Genomic DNA, 12,763 nt, shown 5'->3' on the forward strand with positions numbered 1-12,763 from the left:
CCCAGAATAGGGCCGGCCCTGTGGCGCACTTGGGAGAGTGTGGTGCTGGGAGCGCAGCGACGCTCCCGCCACGGGTTCGGATCCTATATAGGAATGGCCGGTGCGCTCACTGGCTGAGTGTGGTGCAGGCAACACCACACCAAGGGTTGCAATCCCCTTACTGGTCATAGAAAAGACAAAAAAAAAAAAAAAAAGACCCAGAATAGCCACCATCATATTGAAGGAGGGGAACAAGTAAGTAATGGAACAGAACAGAGAGCTGAGAAATAGACTCATGTAAATTTGGTCAACTGGTCTTTGACAAAGGAGCAAAGGTAATAAAATGGAGAAAAGATAAGTCTTTTCAACAAATGGTGCTGGGACAACTGCACATGCACATACAAAAAAGAATGAGTCTAGACACAGACCTTACACCCTACAAAAAGTTAACTCAAAATGGATCACAGATCTAAATGTACAGTGAAACACTATAAAAATCCTAGAACATAATAGAAGAAATCTAGATGACCTTGAGTTTGGTGATGACTTTTTAGATACAAAACCAATGGTACAACCCATGAAAAAAATAATTGATAAGCTAGACTTCAGTAAAATTAAAACTTCATGAACGGGAGGTTCCAGTCAAGATGGTAGAATAGACAGTTCCCAGCATCACTCTCTCCCACAAATCAAACAATTTACAACTATAAAAATGTAACATCAGCCAAGCTGGGGCCACTGGTGCTCAGGGGAAGAGGAGGAGAGACCTATGGAGTTCATGAAGGTGGGAGAAACCATGATAAGAGAAAGAAAAAACTGCTCTGAGCATTTTGGGCCACGGCTGCTTTAATGCTAGAGCTGCTGAGTGCATAGAGCAGGAGCTGGCAGAAGCCACAGCTGTGCCCTTCAGATGGAGTTACTTGGAGGTGGCAGGGGAGAAGTGGACCTTGGTGGTCCCCAGGACAGCAAGACCACTAATAGGGTTCCTGTGGACCCACGCAGGAGCGAGGAGTCAGAACAGCTGAAAAAGGGAGCCATTCAGAGGCTGGTGAGTCACCTCAAGGGACCAGTGCAGGGCCCATCTCATGGCAAGTTTTTCAAGCATGGGAGGTGGGGGAGATGGGCCCGCTGGGAGAATACTGGGACATAGAAGGACAGCCGATCCACCCCCTAATCATCACAGGACCACTCAGAGGAGACCTGTCGGGAATGCAGAATTGCATGGGGTGCAGTTTGATGAAAAAACCCAGGCCAAGATCAGAGTTTCTACACAACCCAGGTGCGCCAAGTCTCTGGAGAACGAGAAGTACCTATAAGGTCAACCATTAAACCCTGAGCTGCACAAAAAGCATTCCCTAGGGAAACAGCAGCAAAGCAGCAATTTACTCAACCACACAGCTCAAGTACTTGTTTCCACCAGAAGTTCCCCCATGTTAGAAGTAAGAAAAGGACAAAAAATTAGTTCTGGCCCAGGCATACCACCAGCACCTTGGGGCCCACCAGGGGATATGAGGCATGGATCTGGGGACAGGACCCCTGCCCACAACCACTCACACTGCCAGCACCTCAGGGCCTGCTCGGGGACTGGACCCCACTCCCACAACCAGGCACACCACACCATCATCTTGGGGCCTCCCCAGGGGCCTGAGGCATGGATCTGAGGACTGGACCCTCCTCCCACAACCAGGCACACTGCCAGCACCAAGGAGCATGCCAAAAACATCACCTGCATGTGGGTGGCCCACCATAGCCACCAGCATAACCATGGCTGATGTGAAAGTGCCTAGATGCCACCACCACTATGCAGATGGTCCACCAACCACTGCATTGACACAAGTAGAGTCACCAGAAGAGATAAAGAATAGAAGAGGATGTCTCTCTCCACAAAGCCCATTTCAGAGTGACAGAAGAAGCATCTGCTCTATGATAATATTGGGGGACCTGATCACACCTCTCAGCATTGGACAGATCGTCTAGGCAACAAATCAACAGAGTAACCATTATTCTTTCAGAAGGAGGGAAGAAATCTAGGGTAATTAGAGGGCAGAGGGGAGATGAAGAGAGATTGGACAAGGGGCATAAAGAATAATTATGATTTGTAACAATATATATGCTAGTGATATTGATTTGATCAACATATCTCAATGTTGAACCCCCAAAATATGTATAATCGATTTCGATTCAATAAAAATTAAAAAAAAAAAAAAACAATCTTCTGGCCTGTAAAGGACACTATCAAGAGAATAAAGACAAGCCACAGACTGAGAGCAATATTTGCAAAAGACATATCTGCTAAAGCACCACTATCCAAAATTTAAAAAGAACTCTTAAAACTCAACAATAAGGACACAAAAAATCCAATTAAAAAAATAAGCCGAACAAACCAAAGTTCCATATGTCTGAATTTACAGGTACTTCTTTGTGTACTTACAAGCTCATTCTTAGAAGTGGAATCACTGGTTAAAGGGTGCTTGTGATTGCGAAGCTTTGCGCCAGCTGTCTCTCCTGCTTGGACTGTTCTTTAGATCTTCACAAGGCTGGCTTCTTTTGTCATTCAGGTTTAAAATTAAATATTACTTGCTATCACATAACCCTGTTTTATTTTTACCACAGAACATATCACTCCCTAATGCTCTATTTTTTGATTTATTGGCTTATTGTTCATTCTCCCCACTAGAATATAAGTTCCTTAAGACAGCTCAGTAATTAACTGTTGGAAAAATCAGTGAATGATGAAAGATGAACAAATGAGTGTTATATGTATAAATTAAAAACAAGGTGGCAAAAAAAAAAAAAAAAGCCAAAAAGCTGAATAGGCACTTCCTCACAGAAGATATACAGATGTTGAATAAGCAAATGAAAAGATCTTCCACATCTTTTGTTATCAGGGAAATGCAAATTAAAACAACAATGAGATGCACTACACACCTATTAGAATGGCTAAAATCCAGAACAGGGACAACACCAAATGCTGGTGAGGATGCGGAGCAGCAGGAACTCTCATTCATTGCTGATGGGATTGCAAAAAAATGGTCCAGGTACTTTGGAAAACAGCTTGGAATTTTCTTACAAAACTAAACATACTCTTACCATATGATCCAGCAGTCATGCTCCTTTGTATTTGCCAATCAGAATTGAAAACCTATGTTCAGGGCCAGCCCCATGGCTCACTGAGAGTGTGGTGCTGGTAGTGCCGAGGCTGCGGGTTCAGATCCTATATAGGGATGGCCGGTGTGCTCACTGGCTGAGCGCGGTGCAGACCACACCGTGCCGAGGGTTGCAATACCCTCACTGGTCAAAAAAAAAGAAAAGAAAACCTATGTTCAGACAAAACCTGCACATGAATGTTTATAACAGCTTTATTCATGATTACCTAAACTTGGAAGCAACCAAGAAGCCCCTGTGTAGGTGGATGGATGATGCACCTGTGTAGGTGGATGGATGAATAAACTGTGGAATATTATTCAGTGCTATAAAAAAAATGAGCTATCAAGCCATGAAAGACCTGGAGGAACCTTAAATGCATATTTCTAAGTGAAAGAGGTAAATCTGAAATGGCGGTATACTGTATGATTGCAACTATATGACGTTCTGAAAAAGGCAAAACGACAGAGATAGTAAAAAGATCAGAGATTGCTAGGAGTTAGGAGGGAGGGAGGGATGAATAGGCAGAGCCTGAGGATTTTTAGGACAATGTCACTGTTCCATATGACAGTATAATGGTGGATACATTTCACCATACATTTGTCCAAACCCATAGAATGTGCAACACCAAGAGTGAACCTTAATGTAAACCAGAGACTGTGGGTTACAATGACGGATGCGTCAATGTAGATTCATCAGTTGAAACAATTGTACCACTCTGATGTGGGATTTTTACAGCCTATACAGAGTCAGGGGCAGGAGGTATATGGGAAATTTCTGTACCTTCTGTTCGGTTTTGCTGTGACCTAAAACTGCTTTAGAAAATAATATCTATTAAAAAAGAAAACATGTTCTCAATAGCGAAATAAGTAAGTAGAAATAAAAAAGAAAACAAAAAGCAAAATAAACTTCAAGAATGGATTGAAGATTATATTAGTGAACTAGATAATTTCCCTGAGAAATTCTTCTAGAACACACAGGAAATCATAAAGGTATGGAATAGGTTTTTTAAAAAAATGATTCAGAGTCGTGAAGACTAGATCCAGAAGTTTTAGTAGATATTCCAAAGGGAGAGAAAGAGAGAATGAGGATGAGGTAATATTTGGAAAAAACTAGCTAAGGTCTTGGCCATCCCAACCTCAGGGTGCCTGATCTCGTGTGATCTCAGAAGCTAAGCAGGGTCAGGCCTAGCGAGTATTTGGATGGGAGGGTGCCTGGGAAAATCAGGTGCTGTAGGCTTAAAAAAGAGAGAGAGATAGAAAAGAAAAAAAAAAAAAAAAACTAGCTAAGAATTTCCCAGAACGAAAGGCAGATATTACTTCTCATATTTTAAAGACTTACCAAGAACCTCCAAGGATGAGTAAGGGAAAAAATGAAACAAAAACACAAACCAGTGAGTCACATCATAAAGGAATTTCAAAACATTAGGGAAAAAGAGAAAAAAGACCTCAAAAGCTACCAAAGAGAAAAGAAAATGCCTGCATAGAAACCAGAATCAAATTGGCATAAGACTTGTCCCATCAGCATCCTGAAAGCAAGAAGAAAGAGCTGAAAAGAAAAAAAAAAAAAAACGATTTAACTGCCAAATTATTGTTCACATGTGATTTGAATTAAATATATATTATTATTTTTTGTAACATTGAGGTATTCAGAAAACTTTTCACCCATAGCCCCATATGAAAGAACAGCTGGAGAATAAGTGTAAGGAAGGAGAGAAAGAGTTTGGGGAAAATCAATGACTTGTAAGAAGCAAGGTTGAGCTAAGAAATTAATAATTTTTAAAAGTCATCTAGACATATGTTGCTTTTTAAAAAACAAAAATTTAAAAAAATTTTAATCCTAGATGGTGTCACTGTGGTGGGAGTGGGGGATGAGGCACGGATGAAGAGCAGTGTGACAGGAGGACTGAGGTTTGACTCACTGGCGGCAGCGGGAGGGCAGTGCTGACTGCCCGTCAACTGTTTAACAGTCTGTGATGATTTAATTACAGAAGCTAAATGTAAGTCTTTAAAATTTTTAATAGCAGTTGAATAATTGTCGAATCTAGTAGTAAAAATTGGGGGTGGTAAAAAAAAATGAAGTGTTAGAGAAGTGAAGTGTTCCATTTGGGCACTTTCAAGTTCAAGTGGCTGAAAACTCAGCTCAAAGTGACTTCAATAGGGAAGGGAATGTACTGGTTCAGCGAGCTGGAAGCAATGGCCGGTTTTCAATCCACACCCTATTGCCTCTTCGGGCTCGATGCAGGCCACTTTCTGAGCTCATCACTGCTCTCCAGCATGGGGGCCTCCTTTCCGTCAGATTGGAATTCTCCAGGTTCCTTTGAGCCTCAGGAAATACTATGTGGAATTCTCTCTTCCCTCTCTTCTCTGTTCCGCTCTCCTACCCAAATTCAACTCATCTTTTCTGTTGAAGTGTCTCTTCCTTAAAGGAGACCCCCCTGCCCACCCCAACTGGCCATGTAGCTTTCCTGTAATCCACTTTCAGAGCATCCTGCGGTTTTTTGCCAGCATTTCCAAAATTGCAATTAATTTTATGTTTGTCGGTGTAATTATTCATTTAATTATTTATTTAATATCTGTCTCCTTGCTGGAGACTCTAATCTAAACTCCTGGACTGTGTTCTCCTTCTTTGCCACCATTTCACCCCTCAAAAAGCATTTGTTGAATAATGTATGGGTTCCTTTTTCTTAGACTCTAGGTTTCCACACAACTTTGATGTCTAAATTCAGAATCAAAGGGGTTCTAGAAACACACAATTGCATTGGCCGTCATCCTGTTTGGGGTTACCCAACCTTCCTTCTCAGAATCCTTCAAGCCAGAGGCAGGGGACCAGCTCTTAGAGGACAAACCCTGGCTTGCCCTCCTTTCATCTGGTTCCCGACCTCTTCTGCAGTCACTCATCTCTCCTTCTGACTCCCCAGTGGCTTCCTTCAAGGGAGAAAGATCCTGAAGGGGACAAGGAAGCAGAGACTCATTATAAACATGTCATTGATCCATGACAACTATTTAAAATGTCATAGTGGGCTGTGGCTGGTTGGCTTGATTTAAAGGGATGCTGTGCTAAGATGGTCTTGGAGTAAGAGCTGTGTGGGTGAGTCGTTCTTTAGCCACAGGATGTAACCTTCACTCCTGCCAGCAGCTCCTTTACAGATCCATGCTGTTGGCCCCAGGAATTGCATGAATGGAAAGCTGGTTAAATTTATCCTCATCCCTTCCTACCCGATAGCCTGGAGAAAATAAACTATAAGTTCTGCTCTTGGCAGAACTTAATAGATCAAATGAAACAGTACATATGACAGTGTTTTGAAGAGTAAATAGCAATACAGATATAAGGACTTTTAGTACCTTCATCAGAGAAAATGGATCGTTCATCATGTTACATATTTATGTCAACCAATTGACTCTCACATCATGGAGAATGAATATTTTCAGTGCATCTCTGCAAACTCTCTCAGATTCCAAGAATGCTGTTCGACTGGCAGATTTTGATAAGAGCGTCAAGTGGGCTGGAGATCCAGAGGAAATCAAGAGAGATCTAGAGGTAATTTCTACAATCTTGTTTACTTTTTCTTTTGCTTCCTTGTTTCTTCATTGTCTTATTTCCTGTGGCCAATTAGAGAAGCTCCTTGTTTTAATCAGGAAGGAAGGAACTTTCAAGGCTTTGCCCCAGTCTTACCCACTGTTCTCACTGCCCTGCAGACAATGGCATTTCCTTGGGCTTCTCCAACAGTGGATCTTTCAGTGTGAAGAGGAGAAGGCGTAACACCCGCATCGGTGTGGAGTTGGCTGTTGCTGTGGCCCTTTTCTATATCTCTAAATAAGTAAATAAGTGAATAAACTGAGCATAGATAATAAATTGAGCATGTCGCACCTCTTCTCCAAATACTTCCAGGAGGTATTTCCAAAATATCTCTAAAATTCCTCCAGGAGTTATTTTTCTGCCTAAGGACAAAGTAAATGAGATTTCTTTTCCCACTCCATTCAAACTCATGTGCTAAGCTCTGGAGAGGGACAGATACTAAGGCCCTGGGAGGGATGAGGTCTGTCCCCAGCTTGAAAGAGATTAAGTTTGACCAGAAAAATTAAGATCCTGAAATGGCTGTGGCTCCTGAGAGGACACAGAGACTGGCTACTACAGACCAAAGCTCCCAGGCTGACTCTGACCTCGTCAGGACAGCTCTCTTCTGGAGTTCCCCAGGGTGCTCAACTTTCAACCCAGTGGGTAAGGGATCTCCACATCTGGCCTCTTAGTTTGGCGACTCCAGATCCCAGCTCCTTCCCTGACTGGCGTCCAGTGCAGAGTTCTTGTGCTGATCTCCCTCTCTGCCTTTCCTCCCTGCCTGGCCTAATAAGTCCTGGGGTGTCACCATGCCCCTCCTGACCTGGACTGGCTCCTTTATCTGCTGCCTTTTGTAGCCCCAGACCCAAAGTCCTAGTTCCCAGCCAGGCTCCCTAATTCCCCTTGTTTAAATCCTTCCCCCTTTCCGTGAGTTACCTGCTTTCTATCCATACATCTGAGGCCCAGCTCCAGCAGTCTGCCCTGACAACTCTGGGCAAAATTATTACCTTTTGCCCTTCATGGGCCTAAATCGTGTGGACCATACACTGCTCTAAGTCCTCGATGTGCAGATGTGTGTCTTCTCTCCCTAACAAGCCTGCAGATCGGTTGAGTTCTTCCCGTCTTCTGTCTGCTTACAGTCTGCACCACAGCTTCCAAGGTCACCCACATAGAGAGAGAATTCATTAGCACCTTTGGCTTGATTTGTGACTTTTGTGCAGGCCCTTGGACTGCTGGTACTATATGTGGTAAGGAAGGGAGACATCCCTTTTGAGAAGTTGAAGGCTCAAAGTAATGAAGAGGTGGTTCGACTTTCTCCAGATGAGGAAACTAAGGACCTTATTGGTCACCTGTTCCACCCTGGGGAAAATGTGACGGACCATCTGAATGACCTGCTGGGTCACCCCTTCTTTTGGACTTGGGAGAGGTAAGTAAAACTGGAGTGTGTATCATAGACCCAGAATGGAGAGGGTGAGGTGGCGCAGGCAGGAGTTGGGGCTGGGAATTGGTAGACCCAGGCTTTCCTCTAAGCTTGGCATTTACTGGCTGTGTGTCCTTGGAGAGATGACTTAACCTCTCTGGTTTCTGGTTTTCTCTTCTGAAGAATAGGAGGGAGAGGGGATGGACGGGAAGAAGAGATGCTTCCCTCTCTCCTTATGCAGAAGTTCTGAAAACATGGTTTTACTACTTTTATTAAAAACCAAAATCTAACAGTTTTGTCTTTCTGGAAGGAGTGGGAGAAATGGAATGGTCGTGATAATTCTGTTATCCTCAGCCGCTACAGGACACTTCGGAATGTGGGAAATGAATCCGACATCAAAAAGCGAAACCATAAAAGCGAGATCTTCAAACTACTGCAACCTGGGCCATCTGAACCTCCCAGAAGTTTTGCCCAGTGGAGAACTAAGGTATTAACAATTCCTATGGTCTAGGGCATATTCCAGGAATAAGAATCTGTGTAATGTTTTATATGTTTTTCTAACTTATTTTATGCCGCTGGCCTGTTCTGACCGTGGAGTGAAACAGGTAATTTCCTCCCCCCCTCCCCCTCCCCCTTGGCTCTTTTGGGTCTCTGGTCCCCCTTCTGGAGGCCAGGCCCTCTCTCTCCTCCAGACCCAGGCACCTCTGATAGACTCGTATTCAGGCTCCCCCTTGGGTTGGCCTTGTCTCAGCCCGTGAGCCTTTCCCTCATGCCTGACTAATCATCCTATTACCAGGACGACAAGAGCAGCTGGCTAAGTCGAGTTTAACCCAAGGGAGGAGCTCCACTACGCGGCGAGTCAGTCCAGGGAGGAACTGGCTGTCTCCACCACCGGTGAACGGTCCAGCTCTGAGGACCCACACGCAGACCTACATTCTGTCTTCACACTATGAAGGAAAAATCATCTTTCAAATTCCTTCTCTTCAAGAAAAGTTACACTAACTTCAACTAAATACAGTAGAACTCTGCAAAATTAATCACCATCTCAATCTAGTTAACACTATCAAAACTTCCATTATTATTAATTAACAAACATCTGTCAGATATCGATTATGTGTTAGGCCTGTGAGAGGCCTTGGGTGTACAAATAGAATACAACATGGCCCCTGAGGGGCAGAGAGACCCACAGAAATGATGCTGCGTGGTGTGTGTGTGGGTGCCCCAGAGACATTGCAAAGCACTGTGGGAGAATCCGTAATCCTCAGGTCTTTAACTGAAACCAACTGCTTCCCTATCCTAGGCCAGACCTGGGACTATGCCTCTCTCAGACCTCTTTGTTTCTGCTCCTTGCTTAGCTTTCCTTCCCTCGTTTGTCTGTAGACTACACCTCACTCTCATAATTGCTGGCCTAATGTCCGTTTTCCTTGCTAGTCTGTAAGTCCCACGAGGGTGGAGACTGCCCTCTGTCTTCTCCGTTATTGTATCTGTGGCATGAAGTAGGCACGCCATGGCTCTTTGTTAAATAAATGCCTATAAAACTCAAACTTGTAGAAACAGAGAAATTTGGAACTAGAGCAGATGACAGTGATAGCTAACAATTTTGTAGCACTTCACTATGTGTCAGCCATTGTTCTCGGGACTTTGCACAAATTACCACATTTAATCACTGTAACAACCTCTGAGACAATGATCTACATTTTGCAGATGGGCAAGTTGAGCCACAGACAAACAATTTTTCCAAAGGCATGGAGCCAGTGAGGGGTGCAGCAGGACTCGAAGCTGGGAAGAATGGCTGCAGAAGCCATGTGCTTAAGCCAGTCCTCTCCACAATGCTGCGATGGTGTCACGTCCACCAACTCATTTAATCGCTGAGGAAATTGAGGCTCAGAGACGGGACACGAATCACCCAGGGCTGGACATCCAGAGATTGGCAGAGCTGTTCTTTTGTTTCTCAATGCACTGGCTCTTCTTCCTAAATTTCATTGATTTACATTGAATTCAATTGACTTTAAATCTTACCTTTTAATTCCATTTTAGAGTTTATTTTCCCGTTGCTTTTAGTGACTTGCCCATTTTCTTGGTCCCACAGTTAGCTTTTGGCAACACAGTCTGGAAGCCAAGTTTTCCAGTGTATATTGTGTGTGTTTCTCGGCTGCCCCTCCTGCCACGCATGTGCCACTCAGCATTTCGCATGAGGGCTCCACACGTGGCGCACCTGGGCAGTCTTGGCAGCGTCCTCCCTAGAATTGGTCTAGTCACCAGTGACTCTTCCTACATGACCCTCGACTTCATGGTGGCTGCACCTTGTTCTCTTACCCCAAACTCTTTCTAAATATGAGAGCCTCATCACAAGGGTGACAAGCACAGAAAAAGAGGAAGGCATGAATATTGATAGAAGTTACCCTAGAAACCTAGAGGCAAGAAGAAACAAGTAACTTTTTGAAAATATGCTTTTAAAAAACCAAAGGGAATTAAGCAAAAAAACAACTACACTCACTTTGGCAGTGGCTGCCAAGCCAGGGTTCAGTCTAACAATCCTCTCAAAGGGGGAAATGTTATGAAGTATGAATTTGTATTTTTATACAAGGATAAAAATACTGTATAGTATAACGAAAAAATTTCCTACGTAGTAGTCAAAGATTTTTTTAACCATGTTTTAATGTATTTAATTTCTTATGAAAACAGTTCGCTTGGAAAATAGATACAATCTTAAAGTTATTTATAATTCCACATCCAACACAACTATAGTTAGCATTTTGTTATACAGTATTGACTTCCATTCTTTCCTTGCTGTTAATTTGCTTTATTAATTAATTGTAATTGTAGCATATATTCAAATTTGTATTTTCCTTTTGGTGTTAACATTCCATCAGGATTTATTATGTGTTGCTACCACAGTTTTGTGTTATGTTTTGTTTTTTTTTAGATTAATGAATATGTTATGAGAGAAATGGAGAAGTTCTATGTAAAAAGAGGCAATTACTACCAGAACACTGTGGGTGATCTGCTAAAGTTCATCCGGAATATAGGAGAACACATTAATGAAGAAAGGAATAAAAAGTAAGTATTGTTTTCATTCCTATAAATCATAATGTGAAATGAGAACAATTTAAAGTGTTCATTTCTAAATTCATATCTGCTATGGAAAGAAGCAAACTTATTTTGATGAAAGAAAAATAATGTCTCCCCTTTGTTTACCACTGTGACCTTACAATTAATGATGGACACGTCCAGCACCCTCTCATCACCCTTCTTATCTTTTGCTGGGCCCCATTGAGTAGAAGATAGTGATTTCCTTGTGTGAATTGACACAGGAGACTGGACAGCTGGGTAAAGTCAATGTAGAGTTATAAAAGTCTAAAAATAGCCCCATGTCCGTTTAATCAATTTTTTGCTATGAAAACTGTTAGCTACAAAGTCAAAAAAACTTGCAGTTCGGGGTTCTTTTGGATTTTGGAATTGTAGATAGGGTATTGTGGCACTGTATTATTTCCATTTTATGAATGAAAAAACTGAGGTGCAGACAGATTAAGTGATCAAACTTTGCACAATTTGTTGAAGAGTCAAGAGATAAATCTTGCTCTGTCAGATTCCAAAGTCTTTATTAAATCCTGCTGTAAAAATCAAGAGAGCAAGTCTGGCTGATTAGGCCAGTTGGTTAGGGTGCTATGTTACAACACCAAGGTCAAGGGTTCAGATTCCCCATACCAGCCAGCTGCCAAAACAAAAAATTCTCTTCCAAAAATCAAAAGAGCAAGCAGATCTCTTGAGCCATATTCTGTGAAGGGCAGGGGCAGGGTGGGGGAGAATCTGGGGCAAGCAGATAAACCATTTGTGTTTCATTTCAGGATAAAGTTGAAAATTGGAGATCCTTCCCAGTATTTTCAGAAGACATTTCCAGATCTGGTGATCTATGTCTATACAAAACTACAGAACACAGAATACAGAAAGCATTTTCCCAAAACCCACAATCCAAACATGCCTCAGTGTGAGGGATGTGGTGGGGGCAGCGGGGTGGCCAGCCCTGAATGCTGACCCACTGAGTCTTTCCAGTCCAGGGAGCCACTTATTAGCTGTAGTGTAGTCCTTGGCAAGTTGCCACTCTCTGGGCCTCTTAACTAACCCAGTTGCTTGTGAGGGATGGTGGATAGCTGATAGGACAGTTCCTGGTAAAGTACATTCCATGCATGTTTGTAACAAAAGCAGTATACTCATATGCCTAAACTACACCAGTCCATTTTAGCTGGTAAAGCTCATTGGCAGAAACTGAGATGGCATTCAAAGATTCCTTTTGTCAATTGCACCAAAGAGGTGAGTGCCTAGACCCCTAATGCTATATGTTTCACAACAATTATCTCACTTAATTCTCCCAGTGACCTGTAAAACAGGATTTATTATTCCCTTTTAAGAACTGAGGAACCTGAGACTCAGAGAGTTTGAGCTACTTGCCCAAGATCATACGACTTGTTCAGAACACTGTATAAATGGATGTGGTTTTACTGTTCCCTCTCTTGGGCATCTTAGAGCTTAATTAGCAGCCCAGGGCTCTTTTGCATGAGACCCAAAAGGAACTATGCCAAAGAGGCTTTAGGAGGCCCATTCATTCATTCACTTGTTCAATCAGTATTTGTTAAACACAAGTATAAGTCTAGGACTAGCTGC

General features: G+C 42.7%; 1 protein-coding gene across 1 annotated transcript in view; it reads left to right on the forward strand.

Annotated features, from left to right (window-relative positions):
• RNASEL (ribonuclease L (2',5'-oligoisoadenylate synthetase-dependent)) overlaps positions 1 to 12,750 on the forward strand; it is a 16,390-nt gene extending 3,640 nt beyond the window's left edge. The window contains exons 2-6 of the mRNA XM_008584443.1: positions 6,578 to 6,663; positions 7,902 to 8,107; positions 8,456 to 8,588; positions 11,028 to 11,161; positions 11,950 to 12,750. Coding sequence (XP_008582665.1) covers positions 6,578 to 6,663; positions 7,902 to 8,107; positions 8,456 to 8,588; positions 11,028 to 11,161; positions 11,950 to 12,136 — 746 coding nt within the window. The 3' untranslated portion in view covers positions 12,137 to 12,750. The remainder of the gene's footprint in view (positions 1 to 6,577; positions 6,664 to 7,901; positions 8,108 to 8,455; positions 8,589 to 11,027; positions 11,162 to 11,949) is intronic.
• The last annotated feature ends 13 nt before the right edge of the window (positions 12,751 to 12,763 follow it).

The sequence above is a fragment of the Galeopterus variegatus genome, unplaced genomic scaffold, assembly GCF_000696425.1.
Source record: "Galeopterus variegatus unplaced genomic scaffold, G_variegatus-3.0.2 Scaffold3261, whole genome shotgun sequence".
NCBI lineage: Eukaryota > Metazoa > Chordata > Mammalia > Dermoptera > Cynocephalidae > Galeopterus > Galeopterus variegatus.